This window comes from Anomalospiza imberbis, chromosome 4 (genome assembly GCF_031753505.1).
Source record: "Anomalospiza imberbis isolate Cuckoo-Finch-1a 21T00152 chromosome 4, ASM3175350v1, whole genome shotgun sequence".
Lineage (NCBI taxonomy): Eukaryota > Metazoa > Chordata > Aves > Passeriformes > Viduidae > Anomalospiza > Anomalospiza imberbis.
In genome coordinates, this window is record NC_089684.1 from 37519971 (window position 1) to 37546034 (window position 26064).

The following is a 26064-nucleotide window of genomic DNA, read 5'->3' on the forward strand; positions in this document are numbered from 1 at the left end:
ATTCCAGGCTCACTGGTTATACCCACACTCCTGCCACTACGGTCACAGGATGAAGAAAGCCACCACAGCACGACATGAATCAGTCCTTTCCCTCTTCGCCAGCTCCTAATGCTCCCACAATTCTCCTTGATTCCACCTTAAGAAACCTGCTCCTCTTCCATTTCTTCATCTCTCAGCCGTGTTTTACTCCCTTTCTTACAAAAAGTCTTCCAAAAAATAACACCAACACTTCTGTAGTGAACTAAGCAAATTCCCAAACAGGTTTCTGTAAAGCTAGTCAAATATTTTTGAGGTAGTGACAAAAAAAAAAAAAAAAAAAAAAAAAAATTTCCTGGGTTTTGCAGCAGTAAAATATATTCTGTTTGGGGTAATGCTGTTTTCCGCTCTAATGAGATTGTGTGGAGTTTTATCTCTTCATCAGAAAAAAAAAAAATCCAGCACAAATCAACCAATTCCCACCACAGCTGATCCTTCATGCGCTGAATATTTTTAGGATTATTCTGGAACCAGTAGTAGCAGATCAGTCCCAGGCCAGCTGGAACTTCAGGAATTCTACAGCTCAGAAACCTAAACACAGCAGGAAAAAAGCAGGAAACTAATTAAGGGCCAATTACGTGGGGGTAAAAAAGCATTAAAGTTGATCAGTTACGTGGTACTTGAGAAGTTTTTGACCATACTTGCTCTAACTCTGTAGGATGGAGCTTCCTGCAGACTTTGTTGGATGGACTGGGACTGTAGAGGATATAAAAAGCTGGTACAGTTGCTAGGACTCATCCTTCACATTTTGTCCACTTGTGTCATCCTCCTTCTTACTTTCTAGCAGTGCGAGTCAGACTTTTCTGGCTAAACTCTCCTTCCGGAACATGGTACTTAAAATGCTCCCGTTTGGAAAAGGAGCTGATTGACACCAAATGGAACCAGGAGAATAACAATTCTTATTGATGTTTTAATGCTCATGTTTTATCTTGTGTATAAGCATCCAAGCCTACCAAGGAACACTGCAAATTCCAGGATTGCATGGAGCAGCAGCATTCTACTTGTATAGGGAAAATACTCAGGAGGAATGACAGGGTTACAGACCACCCCAAAACTCCTTTCCATACCGTGTAACTTATCATTACTGCCAAGCTGGCAGAGAACCTGACAGTCTGAGATAAAGAAACTTCCCTGCCCAACCAACAGCAATTCAGATCAACATTTTTAAAAAAAACCAACACTAGACAGAAACAATTAAGAGAAAAAAAAAAAAAAACCACCTGCCTCAAATTGTTAGCAGCTATCAAGCAGAAATAGTATTCCGAGGATCCAAGGATTTTCACTTTTGTACTGCTTAGAAAGTATCTCAATTACAGGCATTTGACATTCCAGTAAGAAGTAAGAAAGAGCAGCAAGACTCCCTTCCTTCTTATAGTGTTTCCTTTCTGCAGACTTTCTGGAGTAATAAAATTTAAGTGACCTATCCTTGCTAAAAATAAAAGGAAAAAAAATTCCTGAGTGGTTCCTTTTGAGTTGTTGAGGGGGTTTTATTGTCCTTGGGCAAAAAAATTAGAAAATGCTCCATCTGACAATTATTAGATGTGTCCTGCACTGTCAAGTGTAAAACTGGAATCACAATGGTATCTTAATTAGCTGATACAAGCTTCTTTACTTTACTAGGTTTCTAGGCATGTAGAAAAACATCAAAGCAGCACCAGTGTTTGTTGTGAGAAGCTTTTATCATGTCCTGTAGATTACCTGCTCTCCTCGTGCTACAGCTCTAGTAGGAACAGAAAGGATTACAGGATGACAGTAGGGTGCATTTTGAAAACCTGTTAACAAGAGAGAACAAAAACCCCCTCACATCTAAATGTTTTTAGGACTTTTATTGAAAAAATTTAAAACCAAAAAATTACCAAGGCCAGTTTTACAATAAATTTAAGACGTACAGAATGGCTTACCTGCTACACAGAAGAAACCTTATTACACTATTTCTTTCATGCAACTCCTGGATTAAAACCACATTCTCATTTAACATCAAAATGGATTATTTATACTTTCTTAGGATTTAACCTTAAAATATTATTTTAGAAGTCGATTTTCCAAGGGTTAAAAACACGTACACAGCAAGATTCCCCCCTTCCCAGACCATCTCCCAGTCTGATAACTGGCAGAAATAGACCACTGAGCTCATTTTTCCTTTATTTGTTATGCTAACCTGAGAAATTTCTTAAATAGTGCTTACTGGGCTTTCATATTTGGCAACACGACTTCAGTTACAGAGCAAAGTGCGCGGTTCCTTATTCTTGTCAGAAACCAGGCTTTCACTGCTTGTCCCAAAAGACACTCTCAGAACCAGGAGTAGCATTTGTCCCAAAAGACACTCTCACAGCAGGAGTGGTATTAGCCTAAACCTCCTTCTGTGCCCTTTTGGTAAGTTAAACCTTGTTAGTAATACTATCAGGACACTAACCTCAGGATGCAGAGTTCCCATCAGTTGTGTAATTCCCAGTATTGTGCGCTTTGAAAATATTTTCTTTGGCATGTTATACTTTGTAGCAGAGTTGATTTTTTTGTGCTTACTCCTGGCCTTTACAAAATCTGTCTTTTCTCTCTTGCATTTATTCAAGCCCTTTCCCTTGCCACCAGTTATCTCCCTTTCTCATAGCTGTAACAGAAGCAGGACACAAAGCACACAATTACATTTAAAATGTGAGAGCTACAAAAGCTTCTGAACAGCAGACAGTGCTCTGGTAAAGCACTCTGAGTTATGAATATGCTTGTAAACCCTGTGAATCTTTTAGTACACTAGTCAAGACTTCAATTTTAAATTTGTAAGCTTACTAATATTTAATTTCAAACCCTCCGAATGTTTAAGTGTGCTAGCCACTTCACACTTGCTCCCCATATATAAAACCAACACTCTCCAAAGAAATTATGAAAAACAGACTACAACCTCTTCTGCATTTTCAGTAAACTTGTATGTTACGTCATTTGGGTTATTCAAAACTGTTGCTCTTCAGTTTTATCTGAACACAGGGGATTTTCAAATGAACAATGATTTCTTCACAGTTACTAGTCCTGTCTACCTGACAAATCCAAGAGAATATATCAACTAAGCTTTGTTTGCTCCATACTCTGCCCACTAAAAACCTTTACACTAACCACGGAGACCAGAAGTGGAAAGGTGCAGAAGTCACACATCCTGAGAAATGGCTGGATGTTTCTGTTTGTTTCAGAACAATCCTGGTTGTGACTGTACCAAATACTGAAGTGTTTCAGTTTTCAACTTCTCTACAGATGAGTTTTAAAGAATGTTATAGGAGATTACAACAACAACAAAAAAAAGTGGAGAGATATCCACACAGTTGGTACATGACAACCTTTTATTCTGCTGTAATTTGTTGGCATTTTTGATCCCAAAAGAGGAAACAACAGATTTTGGGTTTTCTTAAATGTGTTCAAAATCCAAGTTTCTTTATTTTCATCCAATTAAAAAAGACAAGTGTTGAAAAATAAGGAGCAAACCTAACTGTTTCAATAACCTTTAGTCTTACGTATCTTTTAGATTATACAGTGCAAGTGTATTTTGCAAATCAGCGCTGAGTGCACTTTAGAAAGGACATCTGTTGAAGTATTTCCAACAGGTCTTTACAGCACCATATAATCTGCTGTCAATTTAACAGCTTAGAATCAGACAGTGCTTAGAAAGTAAAATGATATTTCTATTTCATCTATCAATCCAAAAAATGAAAATAAATCTGGAAACTTATGTTATCCAACTGAATTAATGTAAACAGTTAATTACCAAACACTTGATTTTCACTTATTCCAGTCTTGTGAACCTGATTGATGAATTGCTACATGATCCTTCTGTAATGGCATGGTTTAATTCAGTGGCAGGAAAACTTCACAGATTTATTGAATGAAAACATCTCTCTCTCATTTTCCTTGCATCGTCAAAGTCTCTCTTTCCAAGATGTGGTGCTGAGCCTTCTGCTAAGGCTCATTTTCAATTCATAACTGAAGAGAAAAGCAGTGACAAACACAAGAGGCTGAGTGCTGGCAAAGCCACGGTACAACACAGTAGGAACAGCAAGGCCATGACGAAGCGAGAGGTAATCGAGGTATCTGGAACAAACCAAAACTACAACAAACACAAGAGAACAGCTTAGCCCCACAGCACATTTTACATTCTTCCAATACTTGAATGGTCTGTTTTCTACTGACAAGTGATTCAGAATTTATTCAGAACTGAAGGAACACACCGTCTGATTAGACATGAAGTACATGAACCATTCATGCAAAGCTGCTGTTTTTTTTTCACAGGTAACGCTGAAGCAGCTGTATCAGAATGGCACTGGGTTGAAATGAAAGCAATGCTGGTACTTTACCACTTCTGGTAATTGTTACTGACAACAGTCAGTGACCATCTGCTCAACACTACAAGATGCTTGTTTTCCAAACATGAGTTCCAGTAAGCTGAATTACAAATGAGATCAGTCTGAATGCATTAGAAAGATCACATGGTGTATTTCTGGAGGAAGCGGTCAAACGCATCATAAATTGCTTGTCTGAAACAAGGAAAAGAGAAAAGAATTTGTATTATTTGGGAAATGGCAGATATAAGTGGCATTTTCCCATATATTTACAAGTATAACTACAAAGCTATCATCACAATTTCAAAACAGTGTTCAATAAAAATGTGGTATCAGGTGGTATTTTCTCCTTCCTTTATTTCTGGGATCCCTCACTTCAATCTAGTAATATATTTGTGTTTCAGGAATGAGTGGGACTATTTTCCAACTTTAATGCAAGTGGAAATGTAGACAGATTAGGAGTTTGCTACTCAAACACATCAGAGACATGCATAGCTTGAAATTTTTGAGCAACTATCACAAAAGTAAGGCTGAAGTTTTAAATAGCAATAAACTACTGGTTAGCATACATTGACCTGATATAGTGCTATTCTTTTTTGTTGTTGCTTAGACTTCCTAAATGATGTGTATAGTCTTCCTAATTCCTTGCATTTTAAAATTACCAGCACAATTATTTAACTTTTTGAAAACTACAGAACTGCACTCATAAAACTGATTTACATAACTGTCTTTAGAAAAATCAACATCTGATATTATTAAGGCACAAATTCATGCAAGTACTACTTATTTAATTTTGATTAAATCTAAAATTTAATTTTAATCCTTTCTGTTCATCTTACCTGAAGAGTCCTTGTTTAAAGAGGTAGGCACTGACATGACCGCCATCCAGATACCTGATTTCACACCCTGGCCAGATCTCCTGGAGGCTGCGCACGCCGGTGCGAGGAATGTATGCATCCTCCTTGGCTTGTACTACTATGATTAAACTTGGGTCAACTGGAACTAAAGGAAAACAAAGCACAACTGAATTCATCTGTGGTAAGAAACAGAAACACGACAGCTGAGATTTCTGTTGTCAAAATGCTATTTTCACAAAAAATTAAATTATTCGAAACTTTAATAAAATCACATGTTCTAAAGTCTCCAGCAAAATTTATCTGATTTTTGATGTTACAGGGGTGTGGCCATCAGTGGAAAAACAAACTAGCCCTTACCCTTCCCACCCCTAGAGCAGAAATTCCTCAAAGACTTGTGAAGTTGACAGGAGAATTCTCTTTCCTCTTATCAACAAATCATACATGTCAGTTCCTTGAGATTCCATTTTATTGGCAGAAAGAACTATTAAATTCAACAGAGTAGAAGTTTCATATATTTTTTTCCCTTCAGGGGGGAAAAAAGACAGCTGTTCATACAAGAGGTCAGAAAGTACAGCCTATATTCATTTTCTTTTCTGTTTCCTACATGGTTTATTTGCAACATAAAAATCCCAACATATTGTTATATATATTAATTACTCATAAGCAGAACTGCACCAATCAGATTACTAGCAGGAATAACACCAGTATGATGCTGAGAAAAATAACACCAAAATTATGTTGAACAGAGAACATTTCTCCCTTCAAAAAGAAAATATGTGGTATGATAAATGGTGACCAGCCAAGATTTCTGGCAGTGGGGTGTCACAAAGAATTTAAATCTTTCCTTTGTTCATACTAAATCACATATAAAGAACATGCAATGCTAAGATAAATTCAAGTCTTCCATTCAATTTTCCATGAAATCTGAGCATTAGGCAGATTTTCTGAAGCTCTTGTCTGGCCTCACTCCAAGGATACCCTTGCAGGGGATGCAAAGTCTCCCAAAGAATGACAAAACCTGGGAGACTATTGACACAATGGACTCCATCTCTTTGACAAGTGCATCAGGGTCACAGATCCTCTTAAGTTCCAAGAAAGGTCAGTGCTTAGCTAAGCTATACCTGGGTAAGTCTAGATAAACAAGCAAGTCTGTACATGGAATAAAACTTACAAGGCTTTTTCTGTCTACTGAAGTAACTTTAAAAGCTTTAAGGAAAACACTTCACTGGTATACATCACAAAACATCTCTGGCTAGCAGTGAATCTACACTAGTGTAGGTTCCTTATATTGTGTGTTTCCTTTTATTTATTTTTAATATTTATTTAAAGCTAAACGCTTGTACCAATGGAGTACAGAATGCCAGGATTAAGAAATGAGGTGGCACAGGAGCTCAGTACCAAGAAAGCTTTGACACTATAAGACAACTCTGTCTGAAGTCAAAGCACGTTGTAGGAGATGCCTTCAGCAGGTTCATGCACAGCCAAACCATGAACTGCCACAAAAGGAATTCCGAGCCCCCACTCCAGCAGAACCTTTTAAGGCAGCTATAGGAAGCAATCACTTGTTTGCATTGCTGGAAAGGGCTTGTTCTGAACGCCAAGGAATGCTGGACTACAGCTCCCCCTATATGCTATGCCTGTCCTGGGACAGCCTGCACCAGCCCAGGACCCCCAGAATGTTTTTACTGGCAATATCATTCAAGCTTGGGGCTCAGCTATGCAGGCTACTTTCTATCTGAAGTCAGTATGAGATTTCTGCTTGAAAAACCTTATTAGCAGATTAATTAAGATTAATTACACCTAGGTATTACTCACATCACACAGGTGTTTTCTTCCTTTAGATAATACAAATTTGCACTAACTCATATCTGAAAAAAGCCACTGCAAGGAAGAGGAGAAAAATGCGCAAAGATACCGAGAGGAAAATTTTTAATTAACTTTCTCATTAGTTGGTCATCAAGAAGAAACAGAAAAACAACTAGGAAATGGAGTAGGAAATAGACACTACAGAATAATGGTCACAGTATTTCCATATTTCAGCAAAGGTGCCAACAGGTTTACACTTGGAGAATGAAGAAAATACCTTTCCCCCCCACTGTATTTTATTCAACTTTCCAACACTGAAACATCGAAACAAATTGCACATTGAAACAAAGAGACACATACCTGGGAAGTTAGCTACATGGGTACATTCATCCATTACTCCCTTCATGAACATTAAGGATTCTCTCTGCAAAGTATCACTCCTTCTATTTATCCTGTGTCCTTGTGGGCTGCTTAAGTTTTTATTGCTAGTGCTACTGGTGGAAAAGGTTTGATTTATGCACTGCATTTTAGGAGCATCTTGCATTAAGAGTCTTTCTGAAGAGGCACTTAGAGCACTTCTGTTTGTGGCAAAGCTGTGAACAGATTCCTTAGATACAGTGTCATTCAAGGACTCAAAGCTGAATATTCTGGAAGCCATGTCCATGTCCGCCAGACTGTCCACACTGTCAGGGAAGTTCTTCACAAAGTCTTGTCCCATCTTGAAAGAATCCGTCTAAACAAAGACAACAATTAAGGCTTTCTCCCTTCAACCAGTTGGTTAATTTTATTTTTAAGATGAACTCATAATTTGAAAAAAGTTTAAAAAATTTAAAAAAGACACTACCAGCACTTATCACTCCTATTTTCAGCCTGTAGGTCATTCAATTAAATCCTGATCATAATAAATCATTCTACGCTTCTGTCAGTTTAAAAAATGCAGGAGGTACTTACATATACAGAAGCTTGTAATATAAACAATTGTTTTTCTTTCTATATTAAACTCTGAATTTGTAATTACAATCATTTAAGCTTACATTACCTAATAATAATAATAATAGAAAAATTAACATATGCAACCAGGTCTAATGTTATGTTTAAGACTGAAAAATTGACAGTATCGAAATACTAGGGAGATACAAGCTGAACATCTTAAAAAATCTTTCTTCTTTTCATTTTGTCTTCTCCATCAGTGTAACTGGAGTGTAATGGCGAGTGCCCAAGTAACAACTATCTGCACCCCAGCTCCTCTTCTCCTGCTGTGAGGTATTAAAAAAAGAACTACGACAAAAGAAAGAATCTTAGGGGAAAAAAAAAGCATTTATCAGAATTTTGATAGAATATATTTTATGTTGTAGATTACACTAAGTGTGATCAAAGGAAAAACTTGTAGCAAGGGCTACACTTTAAACTCATTATACAGCCTAAATATTAGTTTTGTTTCTCAGTTTTTTCCTTCAAAGACTAAATTTATCAAAGCATAAAGAAACAACATGCCAGTATGTTCTAGCTAACAATTGTCTACTTTGAGAGGAAATAAAAAGAAGTTGCATTATTTGCTAGACTTGCACATGTAAATATTAGGAGCTAGGTAAAATAAAACATACTTACTCCACAATATTCAAGCATTTGAATGATTTCTTCTTCATACACAGTTTGTGTAAAATACTGTTTCTCCAGCTCTCTCCAGTTCACTGCCTTACTCAGCACACCCTGAGATGATTTAACAAAAGCATTCAGTACACAAGTAAAACCCAGAGGTCATTTTAAAATAACGATACATGCAGGAAATGGACCTGTTCCTGTCCTGATTTTTCTAAGTGGAATTCTGTTCCCAGACAGCCCTCAGAATTATTGCAATCAAGGCACAAGCACATATTTTAACACAGGACTTGGAATCTCACTTCCCTTGTGGCCAGTCCAAATATTTTAATGAACATTTCTGATCATAATCTAACATATTAATAAAAAATGTATCTTATATTTTGTTAATTACCGTAGTGAAGACTGCAGAGGCTGTTGACCAGGAAAGACATGGAATCAATGGCAATGGTTTAGGCCAGTTTGTCACGGCCAGTGAAGCCATCTAAAATCAAAGGCACATTTATTACACATTTTAATACTGAATTCACTATATGGTAAAAAGACCTTTCTCATCTTCAATTTATTTGTTTACATGGTATTTATGAAACACATGGTGCCAAAAAGTTAAGGACTGTGGCAGCTGGATATACTTTCACCTATTTAGAAGTTACTATCTAGTCTCCAGTGATATTTTAAAATATAAACATTGCTCTGGAAAGGACTCATTTCAAGGCTGAATGTGATTTGGTTATAAGAATTCCCAATGGAATATTTACTAAATATTCCATTTATTACAATTAAAATTCAATTAATTATATTTGTAATTCATTAATTATCATTATAATTATAAAAACTAATACAAGCTATTAGTTGTTCAAAACCATAAAAAACTTCTATAAAGCTTTCCACCAAGCTCCTGCAAGGTTATTTCAAGGCAAAACAAAGGCAATCTATGAGAAGGACTATTAAAAATTCTATACTTTCAAAATTTGTATACAGGAAACAAAATTTGAAGTAATTCAACATGTTAAGCATACTCTTTTTCTGTCCTTTAGGTTTGAAATATTACTTTTGCATTAGTTCTCAGAACATATTTTTGTGACTATTCTGTTTATCCCAGAAAAAGACAGAGCAAGTAAGTTCAATGTACAGAAGTTCCCCATATGATATGTTCTTGACAAATTTTATTTTATTAATATGAAACACCTCGTGTCTGTTCTAGATGTTCCAAAAAGTGGATTTATGCAACTGAACTATAATTCTATTCTAATTATTTTTATTAATTAAAAGTTACAAGAACACTACACATCTATGTTCTGATTCTCTCCAGCAGTAGAAGTCTCTCCCCTTTAGCAGAACTGAATCAATGCTTACAACCTTCCATAAAACACACTCTACAGAGGATCAACACCAAATATCATTTATTTCACAGAAGTTTCTGATTCAGCAGGGTGCTATTGATGAAAACCAAAGGTGCTCTGTACATTTATGACATTTACAGTTATAAAACTGTGCTTTAGGGGAATATTTTACTTTTGGGAAACATTGCCATTACCAACATTATTTACTGAGCTTCTAACAAAAAAACAAAGGTATGTTGTTTATATAAGCTTTGCACCTGTGTCTCACAGAGCTGTGATAATCTGCACAGACACAAGCAGTAACATTTTCACTGTGTATTAGTCTTTCAAGCACCTTAGTGATACACTGCTAGTTTAATTTGAGCATGCACAGTGTCACACAGAAAATGTTATCCTCCTCACCACAGAATCTCTGATCAGTACCAATGATCACTGACACCAAAAGTCACCTCAGTTACAACATGCCTATAAAGAGGGAGTATTTCACACAGTGCATTAAAACACAAAGGTTTAAGCAAGAAGAAAGAAGGAATAGAGGGAGAATTAGCAATCAATCAGTGCAGACTTTCTTTCAGCAAACATTTCTGCCCCCCACCCTTGTGGAAAAAGAAAAACAATTATGTGAGAAGTTTATATTCTTATTAAGCCTGCTGGGAGATGGCTGACAAAGGGCTCTATGATTTGTCAGTACATATTAAGGATTATACTAATTCAGCACCACAGAACAGGAGAATTGCCAACAATTAGTTTCTCATGACTCTAAGAGTTTATTTTAAAGCACTTCTGAGATCAACACTGTAAAAAAATTTTTCCATATGCTACATGATCAAATGAGAAGTTAAAACAAAAATTACTGAACAGGAGATATAAAAGCTTACATGTCCTCCCATGGATATTCCAGTCATCCCTAGTGGTCCATAGCCTTCTCTCTCTAGCCAGTGCAAAAGAGCTGCCGATTCTAGAATTAGAGCTCCTCCCATCACAAACAGGTCCGAGACATTTTTTAAACATGACCGTCTTTTCTCCCCAGAAAAGGAAAATAGAGGGTTTATTTCCTAAGATTAGACTCTGACAGTTCTTATCATTCTACACGTACTTTCATACACAGCTTCAGCACAATCCCAGAGAATTTTGGAGCTGAACTCCTGTTAATTCAACAGGAGGAAAAAGCAAGCCCAGATTTTCTGGCACTAGTAATTTTTTGTCCAAATGAGGACTAGAAATAGGCACCTGCCTATGCTTTTAATGTAGTATCACTGACAGCTTGGTCTTTTGGAAACAATTACCAACATTAGCATCTCATTAGTAGCAATATTCTGTCCTGTAAAGTTGTAACAGATATTTTAGAAATAGAATCAAAGTGATACAGTCCTAGGCATACACTATCTCATTTGCAGAAACAAGTTTTGTGTTTTTTTTTTTTTCTTATTTACCTGTTTTACATCATTGAAAAATTGCACACAACATTTGAAGAGCAATCAGTATGTCAACTTTGGAAACACTCATCAGTGTCACTGCAAGACTGAAACTGTAAAGTGGGAAGTTTGTCACAGTATTGAGAAATTCAGGCAGTGTACTGCAAAGCACGAAAACACAGAAGACATAAAACAAGTAGAAATCCATTTGGCTAAGCCATCAGAGGGACTCTAAAAATAACAGACCTCTAACTTGGGGAAGGGGGCTGACTATTTTCAGTACCACAGCCAGGTTACAAAGGGCTCCTGGCCTCTCCTGCCAGCATGCCAGCGTCACATTTGCGACACACTGAAGCACAAGGACAAAGCTCACTGTGAAGTCACACAGAAATGAACATAGCTGCTGCACAGCAGCATTAACAGCCTAATGCAATTCTTTCCTACAGCTTAGTGAGATTCCTCAGCCCTCTGCAGCTGCTGCATTTATTGAACACTGTCACCTGTTACACTGGTGCTGTGTAACCCTGCATTGGAGAGTGACAATCACCTATTGGGGCATTACACTGAGCACCACCCCCCTTGAAACACTGATACACTGGACAACAGAGAACACATTTATTTTATTCTTCTGCTTCAGATTCCCCATAACTGGAAATTAACCTACCAATGGATGTATTCCAGCACATGCTTTCTCCTGTCATTTTCCTATAATCTTACAAAAAACACCTTCTCTGTGTCTTCTAGTCATGTTAAATGTCTGAGTTAGGATTAAAAAGGATTAAAACACCAACTCATATCTGGACTTTCAGAAATATTGGGAGACAAAGCTTTGCCTCAGACACATATCCTGTTGAATTCTGATAAAAGGTCTGTGGTTTGGAAAATGTAAAAAAACCAAGACTGCCTAATTAGGCTTCCAAATTCCAATTTAAGAAACTGTCTGAAAAAACAAAGCCTGTAAAATACTGAATATTGCATAGGGTCCTGACTAACAACCGATCAACACCAGATTTATTCATATGCCTGTAAATCACTAAAACATCTTGGAAAAGCAAAATCCTAGCAATTATAATTTATTATATAAAATATAATGGAAATATGCTTTCTGAGCAAAGATTATTCAGAGCTGACTGAAATATAACAGCAGCACTTGTACTGCAGTTGTGAGTCAGGAAATAAAATGGCCCTGGCTTGTACTCACACAAGATGTTTGCATCTCACTCATACTGCAAGTTCATCTTGTGCAAACTTCCCTGATCCCTGAGATCTCCTAACACAACACCCAAAGCAGTTTAGCAAACAGCAAACAATTTCACATTGGCAGGTCACAAGTGGTTTTGGAATTTTTTTTTTCTTAATAAGCTATCAAAGTTTAAGCAACTTTTGGCTCAAAAGAGAAGAAAAGTGGTATTTTAAAAACACGGTATCCATAAATGTAGCAGGAATACTTACACTTGATCCTTAGGTTTTCTACAGCCATGTAAAAGACTCCAGTTAAAGAAAGTAAGAAAGGCTTTATCAAAATTGGTAATTAAAAAAAAGTAGATAAAATAAATAATATGCATAAATAGCAAGAATTAATTGAAATTTGGAATTCAAACTCCCACTGTTTAACTGTCACTACATTAAATTCAATCTATTTCAATGATGTAGTTTGCAACATTTTACTGTCACATATATGGGTAGGAAAAAAGTGTAACTAAATGAAACAGAATAATACTGTTATACAAGATGACAGAACAAAACTTCACTGTTTTTAAAAAAAACCCACCCATATCTGAAGAGGTAACAGCAAGTTTCTCAGAAGTTAACCTGAGGTACCACAGACTTGTGCTTCACATAATGGTCATACTTTCTTTGCTTCTACCCACTGGGTACCAAAAAGTCAGTATTTACGAGTGTGGTAACTCCTCTAGCTTCCAGAGAGGACATTAGGAATAACTACTATGTTTTCCACAAAAGGATATAGTAAGGATTTTCTAGCAACAGGGAAGCCATACAGGCTTCTTTAATCATTGGCCGTGCCATTAATGTGCGTCTCCTCCAGAAGTGCTAAAGGCAAGATGTACAAACAACATAGATAAGGCAAAATTTATGATCAAATTTCTCAGTAACAATCAATTTTACATTTTACACACTCACATGGTCTCCAGTGCCTGCTAAATGAATGCACACAGGTCTGTGCTTGCCATTCCATCTTCTGGGTATGATGAACTGAAATCTGTGAGAAAAAACATCTATTTTAGCAGAGTGAGAATATCTATTAACAAGCTGCATCAAGAGAAATTAATTAAAAAGCAAAACCAAAACAACGTAAGTATTTGTAACCCATGCAGGCAAACTGCCAGCAATTCAGCAACATCATTTTTCATGAACACATTCAGCAAACAAAGGAATCTGAAAGTAGGACAGAAGGAAGGCCAAACAAGAAAAGGAGCCAAGATGAAAGATCATGTTCCTAAAAAAGACTACTACCTCATCATCACAATTTAAACTTTGCAGAGTGGAGAAATGCAACTTCAGATAAAGAACAGCCTAAACAAGCATGTCCAGTTCTCCTAGGCATCATTGCTATTTTTCTCCTGATGGCACAACAGCTGAAATTGAAGATTAAGATGAGTAATGAATAAAAAAAATTATCAAAACCCCAGCATACAAACCATGAAATTATTCTATACACTTAACATCAATCAATTAATGTCTTCTGCTGCTACAGTTTAAACTACTGGAAAAAAATCCCTTCTGAGGCACCACTATTTTCCCCACAAGATGGAGCACTGTTACCTACAAGAGTGTTACACCTCAGGAAATACATTCATACCATCTTGAGGGAAATTTGTACAGCTTTTCAAACTGTCACAATACTGGCCAAAATAACAATTATCATAACTTGGCTACAAAGCACAAGAGAACAGAGAGCATATTGCATTGTCCAGTATGGCACTAATTAGTCTGATAATGTTAACAGGTTTTTTTTCTCTAACCAGTAAAGGTAGAACAGAACTGATTTCTTGAATTAAACTTTTTCTTACATTCCTTAACATTACATGCTTATGCACACATATAAAACCACCAACCAGTATTACTGACAAAATTTACAATGTCAGTATCAACCCGATGTTTATGTTTAAACTTTTATGTTTATGTTATTAAACAAACAAAGCCTGAAAAAAATTCATCATAACAGTTCAGCTCCAAATTAAAAGCAAACAGAAGTTATGCTCCATTTGCAAACCCACTCCTCATCTGCAAAGAAGTGTTAGTGTGAAACCAGCACTGTTAGGGAGCCTTCAGCTTCCTTTAAGAATGCTTTTTTGTAATCTTTCCTTGTTTGCCAAATAAGAAAGGAACCAGATTCTCTGCCTACAATAAAATAAGCTTGCTACTTTATCACACATACAAAATTTTTGTATTCAATGGAAATGGAAAGCTGGAATGGCTTCTTCAAATACAACATAATATGCTTTGATATGAACAGCTTCTCCTGCTACATATAGAGCAATAACTACTGTTCTTCATTTGCAGTATCCCTCTCATTTGCAAAAAACCAAACCAATAATTCAAAAAACTCAGGGTATTCCACAGCTTTGTGCAATATGATTTCGACACTAAAAAAAACACAAACAAACCAACCACCAAGACAAAAAAGTAATACTTTGCTTAGTTTGATAGATTGAACTATCACGTGAATAAGATTTCAGATTGTTTGCATTACAATTAATTAGTTGCACAACAGAACTACTTACAGACTATTACCTCTTGGTTTCTCTTACCTTGCTACAAGAGATTCGACTGGCAGGATACCTGGGACACAATGAGCCAAGGGGGAAATGAAGTGCCCCTCAAGGATTTTACAGTCTGATTGTCCCTCAACCTACAGAAAGAATGGGAAAATAGCAATAAATATTATGTCAGCCTTTAACTTGCTTTGAAAGCAAACCTCTTAAAGTAGAATTTGTTATAGCATAAAAAAATTGCTTAAAAAAACCCCAAAGCTGAGGCCTACTCCTAAAAATAGGGATACGTGTTATAAACAGGGTCAAAACACTTTTTTTCAACTTTGCTTTCATTAAATAATCTTTTACAGGAACCAAACAAAGGTGTAATGCTGTCCCATTTTAAATACATTCAATAACACAAACTAACTTTTGAACACTTTTTGAGTTTTAACATTTGATATCTTACTGCTCAACTATTGTACTACTGGGAAAAAAAGAAAAAAAGCAGTATGTGTACAGGCACTGCTTTAGTCTCTATTTCCTTCCGTTCTCTTCTAGTAGCCTATAAAAGTAGTCTGGTGTTAAGTACCAAGTTATTTCACCTTTATATACCCTTAGGAAAAAAAATGTAGTTAAATCACATAATCTCTTGCTTTTAAGTACCTTGTCAATGAACACTGGGTAATCTTTTGAAACCAGCTTCTGGCATTTTTCCCTGTTTCCAATAATCTTTCTGAATTCAAATATTCTGTTGAAAGGAAACAAGTAGAGAAGATTCAACTTTTAATCTAAAAAAAAGAAGAGACATATTTAAGTAACATTTCAAGAGCTAAAGTAAGCCAAAAACAAATAAAGTTATGAAGCCAACACTGCATTTACAGATTATTCAGGCCACCATAGGGTAGGTAGCTACCATAGGATGCTTTTAAGTTTAAAAAAAAATGTCTCAGGTACCTTGCTAGGAAACAGAAAACTAAGGGACAAATTTGGTTGCTTTCTTCTGCTACTTAAATGGGCTGCAGAGCCACACAGAGTAAATGAAACAAAACTCTTCTCAAAGGCATACAGTGAGAGGACAAGATTACTGAAGGACATGAACATTGAAGAGGCAATGGTTGTGTGCTGCAGTGTAAGAAATCCCTCCTGGAGCAAAGTGAAAGATTGCTTTCACAGTAAAGCACATGAAAAAATAGCCCAGGGAAACTATAAATGATCTTCATCCTCAAGGGATGAAGTGCCTGTTAGATGAATGAACTGCCAAGTGACTTGAAGAAAGAAGTAAGCTTTGTTTTGAACAGGGATCTTGACTTGATGCCCTCACATTGGCTCCTTCAGCCTTAAATACTCTATAACTTGCTCATTGCTGTGCTCATAAATACACACTTTACCTGACAAGCTAGAACAGTTTTGAGTGAAAAGTACAGAGGAATGACCTGTTCACCTCCCCAACACCACAGGAAAACCAAAGAATGGATAGAAAATCCAGTTTATAAGCACACAGAAAACAGCTCTACTTTATAACATTTGCTTTTCTTATAGAAAACAGCAAGTGCATTAAGTATTTCTGAGGAAGCAAGGGGTAAAGATGTGAGATGTGCATGTGAAGGGTAAGCTAGAGATGTTTTGTTTGACAATAAAACTTCTAAAAATACTGCATTTATGTCTTTTTTCTAGAGTTAGGTGCATACCGAAGGCTAAATCTTGCCTCTACTGAGGAATTTCAACCCTTGCTAATGAGTTGAGGACAAAGAGTTAGGATATTACCATTCATCACATCAAGGGTATGCACACAAAATTTCAGATTAGGCAGCGTGTCATTCAATCTTATCTAAGAATGACTAATGATCAGTCATCATCACAGTGATGAGTTAACAAGAAAAATAAAAAAAACCCTCCTCCCACAAGGCAGCGTGAGAAGTCAGGAGGAGGTAGCACTCTTCCTTCTTCATCCAGGTCAAGCCAGGCTGCTAGGGAAGAGCTCATCTTCATCCCAGTCAGGGGCAACACATAGAACAGAACTTTCTTCCCCTCTGTAGACCAGCAAGCTTGTTTTCCTGCTTCCCCCCTCCCACTTTTGATCTGCTGGGAGAGGGTTTTTCCCCTGAATGAAGAAGGAGGAACTGTAGCTGATATCAGTGTTACCACCAGCAAATTGCCATTTGGTGTGCATGTGATCACCCTCCAGAGCCCAGGCAAGCCTTGCACTGGAGAGCAGCAGCATCAGTCAGAGGCTTCCTGTACAGAGACACCACTTGGACTAAAGGGAGATGGAGATGGGGCACTGAAACTTCCCTATGTCTCACCAATAACCCAAAGGTCTTTAAAGGAGAGGGTTTTGATAACAAAAAAGTATCCCATTTTAGATATACACATGGAATAGAATACAGAAATGCTGCAGTCAAAACAAACCCCATGGGTTTTGGTTATTCCAACTAAAGCCAACATTCCCATTTTGCAGAAAAGTCTGCTACTTAAGAGAAATATCAACTGAAGACAGACACACAAAGCAATCCAAGAGCCATTTCCAGATCAGATCTTGCATGTGGACTGAAAAAAAAAACAAGCTCCCATAAAACTCCATTGCTATCCAGTGCACAAAATTTTATTTCAGTAGCTTTCAAATGTTTCTTTATTGATTTTCATATACATAAGTGTGAGCTTATTAAATGCAGGTTTATAATTTCCTATTTAAATACTGCACAATGCAGACTGTATATATATTGTCACTTAATTTTTATACTTAAGAAATACAAGTGCTCAACTTCAAGGTGTTTATCTCAATAGTAATTAACAAAAATAATCAGATGCTTTAAAATTAAGAGGTACTTCCATTTTTTTCTTATTTTACAGACAACTAAAAAGAAAGAGTTTACAACTTTGGGCTGTGAGAGAAACTTCAGATTAAGTGTAAGATACAGTTTTAAAACTAATTAGGAAGTTACAGAAAGATAGCAAGAACTTTAACATTAAACAGAAACAAGTCTTCTGCAGAAATTCATCAAGTTTTGTTTTTAGAAAACACTTCCAGAGATGCTGTTTCAAGTATGTCATTAGATAAACATAAGTAAAAATATAGTTGTACCCATAGACATTCTCTCAAGAAGAGTCTGTTTAAACAGGAAAAAAATTGCAAATCCTTTTAAGGCTTCTTTTAAATCCAGTTACTCCCTTGGTATAGAAACACCTGATTTCTGAATCTGAACCAAATTAAATACTTTTGGTATTTTAAATACAGGATAGCAATTACTGTTGCTACTTCAAGGGTACTTCAAGGTTATTTTCTTGTAATGTAACATATCATTTATGCTGTTACTTTTTAACAAGTCACCTTTTCAGATCCTCTGGCTTTCCCCATCCTCTGATGAAAAGTTTAGTGAGGAGAAGCTTTCGGTACAAGACATCTAATTTACTTACACCCATTAGCAGCACACTGTCATCTACAGGAAAAAGCAGAGGTAAAAACAAGGCAGTTAAAGTCTACATGAGTGGCAAGTTCATTGTAACACAAAGTGGTTTCTTATTCTGGTTTCTGCATTTAGGAAAAGCCATCTAATGTATTCCAAGAAAGTTAACCTTGATATTCAGGTCAACTCTTTTAATTTTGAACAAAATATAAAGGCAGTTGATACAACATGTAGGAATTTAAAATGTTGATTAAAACCAGATATATGAATATCTGATATTCATAAGCAGATATATGAATATGAATATGAATACACCACTGATGACAAGCCAGCTGAAGAGGCACATTAGGACTACATTAAAACTACATCTTAAAACTAGATCGTCAACCAGTCCTAACTGTACTGCACTTGAACTGATTAAACAAAGAGTAGCACTGATCTCTGTCCTCTCAGTAGAGCTACAATGGCCAAACTCTTCAGCCAATGTGGGCTGTCATAAACACATCTCAGAATGCGAGCTTGAAACAATGTTTGGGTTTAAACCACTAGAAGACTTCATCTCTTCATCTTCTTAGTGGAAAGAAGGAGAGATAGAGAGAGAGAGAGAGAGAGAGAGAGAGAGAGAGAGGAGGAGGAAGGAGGGAAAGAAAGTCATTCCAGTCACTGCTGCTGGGAAAGCTCATTTTTGTAATCTTGCCTTCCTTGGTGTGGTAAACATATATCCTAATCCTTATTTTATCTGTTCCTTTCCAATTTTGATTTTTCTTACGGTTTTCAAACTGATGCTCCTCCCATTCCTTTATGGGAAGAAATCACAACCTCAAAATCCTTGCCAGGATCATTTCTCGTTCAACAAATCAAACACACCAGCTCAAACAGAGCTAAATCTAATGAGATTTTAGGCAAGCTGAGTATTATTTTCAAAGCAATACTTACTGAAGTGAACAGGGAGCCACTGCTGAGCTCTTCCAATGAGGAAGAAAAAAAAACACTACTAAAAAGAAGAATTTAAATCTGGTTTCTTGGTCAGCAAGATACAGGTTACTCAATTAAAGTCCAGGATCTGTGTACACCTAAGAAAACAACAGATTTAATAATCAAACACTTGGTTAGTGAGTTCACTTCAGGCATTTTCTAGTATTTCCAGAGCCCTCCATACTAAATGTACTCAATAATCTCATCACACTCCAAAACAGTGTAATTTAATTTATGGGGTCTTTGAAATTTTATTTTAATCCAAAAGCACGTATTCTGCCACACTCCAATATGGTTACTTTAATTTTTAAAATGTGTTTGACTATAACAAGTCAAAACTGAGGTCAGATTAACAAAAACATTCCTCTGCACTTCCAGAAAGCCAACATTTAAGAATCCCTATACAGGAATAAAAGGAGAACTCTCTTTCTAGAGAACACCTAGAATAAATTACTATCGAAAGAGAAGTTATAGGCACTGGAATTTTAGAACAAGAATGCTAGAAAGCCACAATTGCTCTATGGATGGTTCAATAACTACAGGGTAAAAATAAATACATGAAATGAGCAAAAAGTCATAGGGGGGACACTTGGTTTTAAAAACATGAAGATGTAGATTTTGCTTTGAGTCCGAAGTCTGGCCTGACAAGCTCTCTGCTGCACTAAGGGACTGCCAAAACAACTTTCTAGGCAAGTACATTATATTTAAATGTAATATTGATTGAGGCAAAAGCATTGTCTCATTCTCTCTTCTGCTTCATTGATGGAATGGAGACTCTGAAGTAACTTGAGATATTTCAATTAATCAGAATCAAGATAAAAGCACTACTGGAAAGAGTACAGGAAGCACTAAAACAAATTTTAAAAATACTCCTAGTATGTGAAGTATGCTGCATACAACTTTTCAGAAATATCACTGAGATAAAAAGTTTGGGAGGATGGCCCCTACTGTATCACTGTAACAAAATGGCAGGACATGCTCCAGTCACTGCCCATCCATGCCTACATGGCAAGACAATTACAAACACTTTTATTGCCAGGAAAGGCAAATCCAGCTGCTGGAGGCTGAAGTTTTATAATTTCACATTAACAGGAGTATTTCAGCAGTGAGGATTTGAAACGAATGAGAGAATCAGGAAAGGCTCTTTCATTCTGAAACAGCACACATGCCACATCCCAATCCCACTGTGACACAGGTCAGCTGGAAGCAGCGACCTGATCACGATGCTGTGGAGCTGTGCGGCCCAAGAGACAGGATCTGTGTTATGCATCTTGAATGAATGTATTGTTAACACAGAAAGCTTTACATAACATGATCTGTGAATGGAAACTGCAGCAGATACAAAAGCATGCTAAGAAGAAACATAGAAATAGACACATAAATTCATCCAAAACCCAACACATGAAAGGTCAGCTATTGCTTTCTATCCGTGCAAACAGCTTCAGTTACAAGAAACTCAGCCATGGAAAGTACACGTTGACTTGACTCAAGGCCCACAGTGTAGTTTCTGTTCTATACATGGATGTGAAAATGCTCCCTCCCAGCAGCCAACCTGAAAAAAACACTGAGGCTCTTTGAGAAGGCGGAGTCGTCAATTTCCCTACCCTCCCTCTCTATTTTGAGAAACCTCTCTTACAATTAACGCTAGGCCCTTTCCTTATAGAAGAAATTACTGCTTAGAAATCAAAGAGATCACACAGAAGTCACGCCAAGGCAGACACAAGCCCCACAACAACTCCACAAAACGGGATGGACACGCAGGAGCCGGAGGATAAACAACGGGGCCTAAAGCAGGGTTGCGAGCAGCTCGCTGCAAGCCTGACCCGAGCACTCGAAGGGGGCAGGTGCGACCCCCGATCCCAAACCTCTGCCGATAGCCCCCAAGCCTGCCCGGGCGGGACCCGCGGGAAGGGGCGGCGGGAGGCAGGACACGGCCACCGCGAGCCCAGCGCCCGCCTCGGCTCCCCCCCGGCCCCGGGCAACTCCGTGAGGGGGAGCCGCTCGGGCACCGCCCCCGCCGCTCCCCCAGCCCGGTCCGGCCCGGCTCGCGAAGGTCACCCGCTGCTCACCCGAAGCGCTGCCGGTGCAGAGGCACCACAAGGGAGGGCGGGAGCGGGAAGCGGAGGAAGAAGAGGAGGAGGAGGAGGAGGGGAGGGCGAAGGGCGGGACGGGACGGGACGGACGGGACGCGGCTCAAGCGCGCGGGCTTGGCGAGCGCGCGTGCGCGCGCGGGGCACTCGGGCGCGGGGAAGCGCGCGCGGGAGGCGGCCGGCTGCGCCCCGCCCCGCCCCCCGCAGCTCGCGCGCCGCTCGGCCGCCCCGGCCAGCAGCGCCCCCCCGCGGCGGGCAGGCAGTAGCGCGCGCCGTCGGGCGCCGCCTGCCGGCCTGCGTGAGGCGGGCGCGGGCGGGGCCCGGCGCTGCGGGGCCATGGCGGCCGCGGGCTCCGCTCCGGAGGCGCGTCCCGAAGGGCGGGAGCCCCTGCTGGGGTCCGCAGGGGCCGCGGCGGATGAGGACGAGGACGAGGAGAGCAGGTAGAGGCTGGTTCCGCGGTGAGGCGGTGCCAGGAGGTGGGGCGCCGCCGCCGCGGGTGAGCCCAGGAGCCGCCCGTGGGTGCCGGGTCCTTCCCCGCCCCTCACGGGGAGCCCGAGCCTGGCGGCGCTGCCCGGCCGGGGGTCCCGCCCGAGCCGCTCTCCGCAGCGCCCCGGAGCCCGGAGCCCGTGTCTCGGACCGGCCCAGGCTCGGCTTCTGGAGCGGGCCGGGGGCTGCTTCCCTCTGCAGGAAAACACACACTCACTCGCTTGGGAAGTTCCCAAAAAACGCCAGATAGGATTAATGTGGGGCAGAAGTCTGGGTGTTTAACAGCAGCCTTCATGTGTGGGCAGCTGTTCGTCGCTTGAGGCCTTTTTCCCCCTTCTGACAGCGAAACAAGTGTTTTGAACTTAAAATCGCAGATATGCCTAAGTCTAGGTACGGCGTGCATAAACAGCGTTTGTAAACTATGTTTAGGCATCTGAGTCTGCATCATCTGAATAGATATTACTTTGTAATTAGTTGGTAACTTCTATTTTAATTTTTTTTTTCAGCCCTTGCAAACTACAGCAGTATCTTTTACACACAACTTTTATGTTGTATGTTGTTATTTTTCTCATCATAAAAACAGACTGGCTGTAGTTTTTAGTCAAATCAAGAGTTGTTCAGGCTTGAGGTTCTTTTAAGGTTACAGCTGTGAGGGGTTTCCCACACACTTTTTAAAGTTTTTATATGATCTGTGATGCACCAAAGTGTCTGTACAAAGAGTTTGCAGAATTTAAGACCTCCCTAGATCAAGATCTCTGTGGGACATTTGGTGTGTGTTAGCATTTCTGTTATTTTGTTTGATTGGCCAATCTAGTATTTTTCCAGTGAAAAATAAATTCTTTATAGTCTTTGCTGAGCAGAAATCCACTCCTGCTTAGCAAGTTACACAATTGTATTGAGAGGTTGGTGAAAAAATGTTTTCAGTGTCATGTGGGAGCAACTAGAAGAGGATCTGATAATAATTTCTTTCTCCCTCTTGCTTTTTGTTTTAAAACCAGGGATGTTGTGGAATCACAGGAGCATTATAAGAGCAGGTGGCGATCCATCTGGATCATGTACCTGACAATGTTTCTCAGTAGTGTAGGTGAGTAAATATATGTGGAATTCAATGTTCCTTATTTAATTAATATACTTTGGTTTGAGAATGACAAGGCTTTCTGAATTCCAACTACAGAGCTTCTTTAATGCTACTGTTCTAACCTCAAAAAAGGTGCATTGTTTGATTTCTCAAAAGAGAATGTATGAATCTAGCAAATCAAGCAGAAAGTTACATCTGGTGAGATAAGTAATAAAACTGGTTTTACACAGAGTAATGGATTACGTAAGTCTGGGTGTTATGACTCCCTAATACTTTGGTAGTGGCAAAGTAAGGGTATTGAACAAAACAAACGTTGCACTTTTATCATCTGGAGTGTAACATCTAGGGGATGAAAACAGAAGTAACGTGGAGTTCTTAAGAGGTAAGATCTTTATGGGAATGTATGCTGTCTATTTTAAAACATGTATCAAAACTTGTTTTAGCCTACTGGACTTTGCATCTCCATTGCAGGACAAATTGAATTTTTATTCCTAAATAACTTGCCCCAGAAACAAGAATGCTGTTGATTTTTGACCTGTGATGATTTTTTGTGGGCCTGGAAATTATCTTGAATTTGATAGGATACATCAGTAACTTTTTTTTTTCTTCGATTAATTAAAATCTCTTTGATTAATCAATACAGATATGTCAGTATATCAAGAAATTCTTTTTACTTTGGGGACCTTGTTTTCTTTCTATTGGGAGGATAACATAGGAGTTTTTTTGTTTAGTTTGTATGCACCTGCAAAATGGTCTTTTGAAAATAGTTCTTCCTGATAGAAGGAATTACCACTCCTTAAAAAAAGCAAGAAATGCACAGGTTTATACTATAATACATTTAGAAGCAGAAGAATGAACTTGTAATAACTGTTTCAGGAAAGAAAATTACTGACAAAAATGGCAAATAGAATAATTTCATTTTTACTGTGTTACAGGATTCTCAATTGTAATTATGTCTGTGTGGCCGTATCTCCAAAAGGTTTGTAAATATGGGGTGTTTTTTAAATTATTAAGAACAGAAGACTCCTGCTCAGAAAGTAGGTAATACAAAACCTGGCATTTTATTTAGGAAAAGAAAAAGTAGATGGAGGTGTGTGGCTTTAAGAGACTTTTATTCTGCCATCCACTTAGACAGCTTTTATTATTTCTTGCAAAATCTGTCAGTTTTTTCTTCCTGAGTTGATAAAGGTACATCATAATCCTAAAATGTTTGGTTTTCCAATATCATGATTTCCTAGACAGGAAATCAATAGAAGTCTTGTTATTAAAACGCAGTAGACAAGACTTGTCTGTGTTTCGAACAAAAAAAAAAAAAGGATAAAAAAAAAGAGGAAACTGAAGGTAGACGTTGCTTTGTAAATGTCACATTGTTGCACATAGATCTTGGTATTCCTAACAGGGGACAGCCATTGTTCCTGCATAGTGATTTTAGTTTAATTGGGGGTTTTTCACCTCTTAGATCTTAAAAGCAGCACAAAAGTCCCTAAAACCTCGGTTTAACCTGTGCTAGGATTTTAGTTTCCCTGGAACCATAGAAGGCAGTTTCAAATGCAAATTTGGAAGCGAATAACCTGGGCAGGGACCTAGAGGTGTCATTGAAAGTGAGGCTGATGCTGAACTCTTGCAGAAGACAAGAAAATGCATTGCCAGCCTTGTAAATCAGGACAGATTCAGGCATGTGCAGAGGCAAGGAAGATGCCTGCCATGCTGCTAAGTTCTGTCTCTAGCCCAGAACATCAGCAGTGCTGTACAAAAAGTCCTGGAGTTTGCTGCAAGTGAGCCATTCCCAGGCTTGGAAGCAAAGCAGATGTTATTGGTTTGGTGCATTGCTGGAGAGAGTGAGCCAGGGTTTATTACCCATGTCAGAGAAAGCGTGACAGTACAGAGTCCTTGGTGTCCCAGGTACTAATTCTAAAAGGGTGTTGCTGATAATATAAAACACTCCAGTGCTTTACCCCCAGATCTGACTCATGTGTTCCTGCAGATTGATCCGACAGCAGATGCGAGTTTCTTGGGCTGGATTATAGCTTCATACAGCATTGGCCAAATGGTTGCCTCTCCCCTCTTTGGCCTATGGTCCAACTACAGGCCCAGGAGAGAACCTCTGGTCATTTCCACTGCTATTTCAGTAGCTGCTAATTGTCTCTATGCCTACGTCCACGTGCCCCATTCCCACAACAAGTACTACATGCTGACTGCCCGTGCTCTCGTGGGGTTTGGAGCAGGTAAACACAGCAGGACTTACATTTCTGGAAATTCATTCTGTGTCTCATGTAAGATTGTTAATGTTAACTTTTAATACCAGATTTACCATTATGTGAATGAGAACTTAATACTTAACAAAACAAAAGGTTAGGTTAGCCCATAGTGGTTTGTAACAAAATTGTGCAATTGTGTAAAAATACTGGAGGGAGTGCTGGCTTTTATTATCTTGCAGAATAAGAAACAAACCCCTAAAATAAATGTCACTCAACAGTTTAACAATATGAACTTGATATTTACATGAATAAATGTTGGTTTTGGTTTTTTTTAAAGGAAATGTGGCTGTAGTTCGATCATATATTGCGGGTGCCACTTCTCTGACAGAAAGAACGAGTGCCATGGCCAATACCAGTGCCTGCCAAGCAGTTGGCTTCATATTAGGCCCAGGTAAAGCAAATCTTCTTTTCTCACTTCTCTTCTTAGATTGAAACTGGGCATTGGAAGTAGGAATTCTCAGCAGCTGTATGCAGGGAATTTTAAGGCATAGTTTGTCAGTGATATCACATTGAATAGATGGGATCCACTAATCTGTACTTCAGTATGTCAATATAAATGAAACATTCTTGTCCAATTGCTTTGCACCAATTTAAAATTTAATTTAAACCTCCCCCTACTGCATCTTTTCTCTCCAGTTTACCCTTAGCATGAGGGATAATCTAGTCCCAGCACCAAGAT

The 26064-nt window shown here is 38.5% G+C and overlaps 2 protein-coding genes across 7 annotated transcripts in view; one reads left to right on the plus strand and one right to left on the minus strand.

Moving 5' to 3' along the window:
• Window positions 1-26064, plus strand: part of MFSD8 (major facilitator superfamily domain containing 8) — a 336831-nt gene that overhangs the window by 305353 nt on the left and 5414 nt on the right. Inside the window, exons 1-5 of one of the 3 annotated variants that reach the window (XM_068187909.1) lie at window positions 21878-22003; window positions 23048-23133; window positions 24063-24106; window positions 25112-25352; window positions 25663-25776. In XM_068187909.1, coding sequence (XP_068044010.1) covers window positions 21900-22003; window positions 23048-23133; window positions 24063-24106; window positions 25112-25352; window positions 25663-25776 — 589 coding nt within the window. In that variant the 5' untranslated portion in view covers window positions 21878-21899. Of the gene's footprint in view, window positions 1-21877; window positions 22004-22929; window positions 22952-23044; window positions 23134-24062; window positions 24107-25111; window positions 25353-25662; window positions 25777-26064 lie in introns of those variants that run through there. The other 2 variants (XM_068187912.1, XM_068187911.1) reach the window with 2 other exon arrangements.
• ABHD18 (abhydrolase domain containing 18) lies at window positions 1848-21635 on the minus strand. 4 transcript variants are annotated; one of them, XM_068187913.1, is made up of 14 exons: window positions 21543-21635; window positions 19435-19571; window positions 18423-18531; window positions 15758-15842; window positions 15149-15249; window positions 13518-13596; window positions 13341-13427; window positions 12828-12853; window positions 10839-10977; window positions 9012-9101; window positions 8627-8728; window positions 7379-7751; window positions 5195-5357; window positions 1848-4550 (listed from the first exon to the last, which is right to left on the minus strand). In XM_068187913.1, the coding sequence occupies exons 3-14, from the start codon at window positions 18512-18514 to the stop codon at window positions 4499-4501; spliced, it is 1389 nt and encodes a 462-aa protein (XP_068044014.1). In that variant the 5' UTR covers window positions 18515-18531; window positions 19435-19571; window positions 21543-21635; the 3' UTR covers window positions 1848-4498. The 4 variants fall into 4 exon arrangements, with proteins under 4 accessions (XP_068044014.1, XP_068044015.1, XP_068044017.1 ...); XM_068187914.1 differs by lacking the exons at window positions 15149-15249; window positions 15758-15842; window positions 18423-18531; window positions 19435-19571; window positions 21543-21635 and adding an exon at window positions 13851-13972; XM_068187916.1 differs by lacking the exons at window positions 12828-12853; window positions 13341-13427; window positions 13518-13596; ... (3 more) ...; window positions 19435-19571; window positions 21543-21635 and adding exons at window positions 11394-11488; window positions 11622-11955.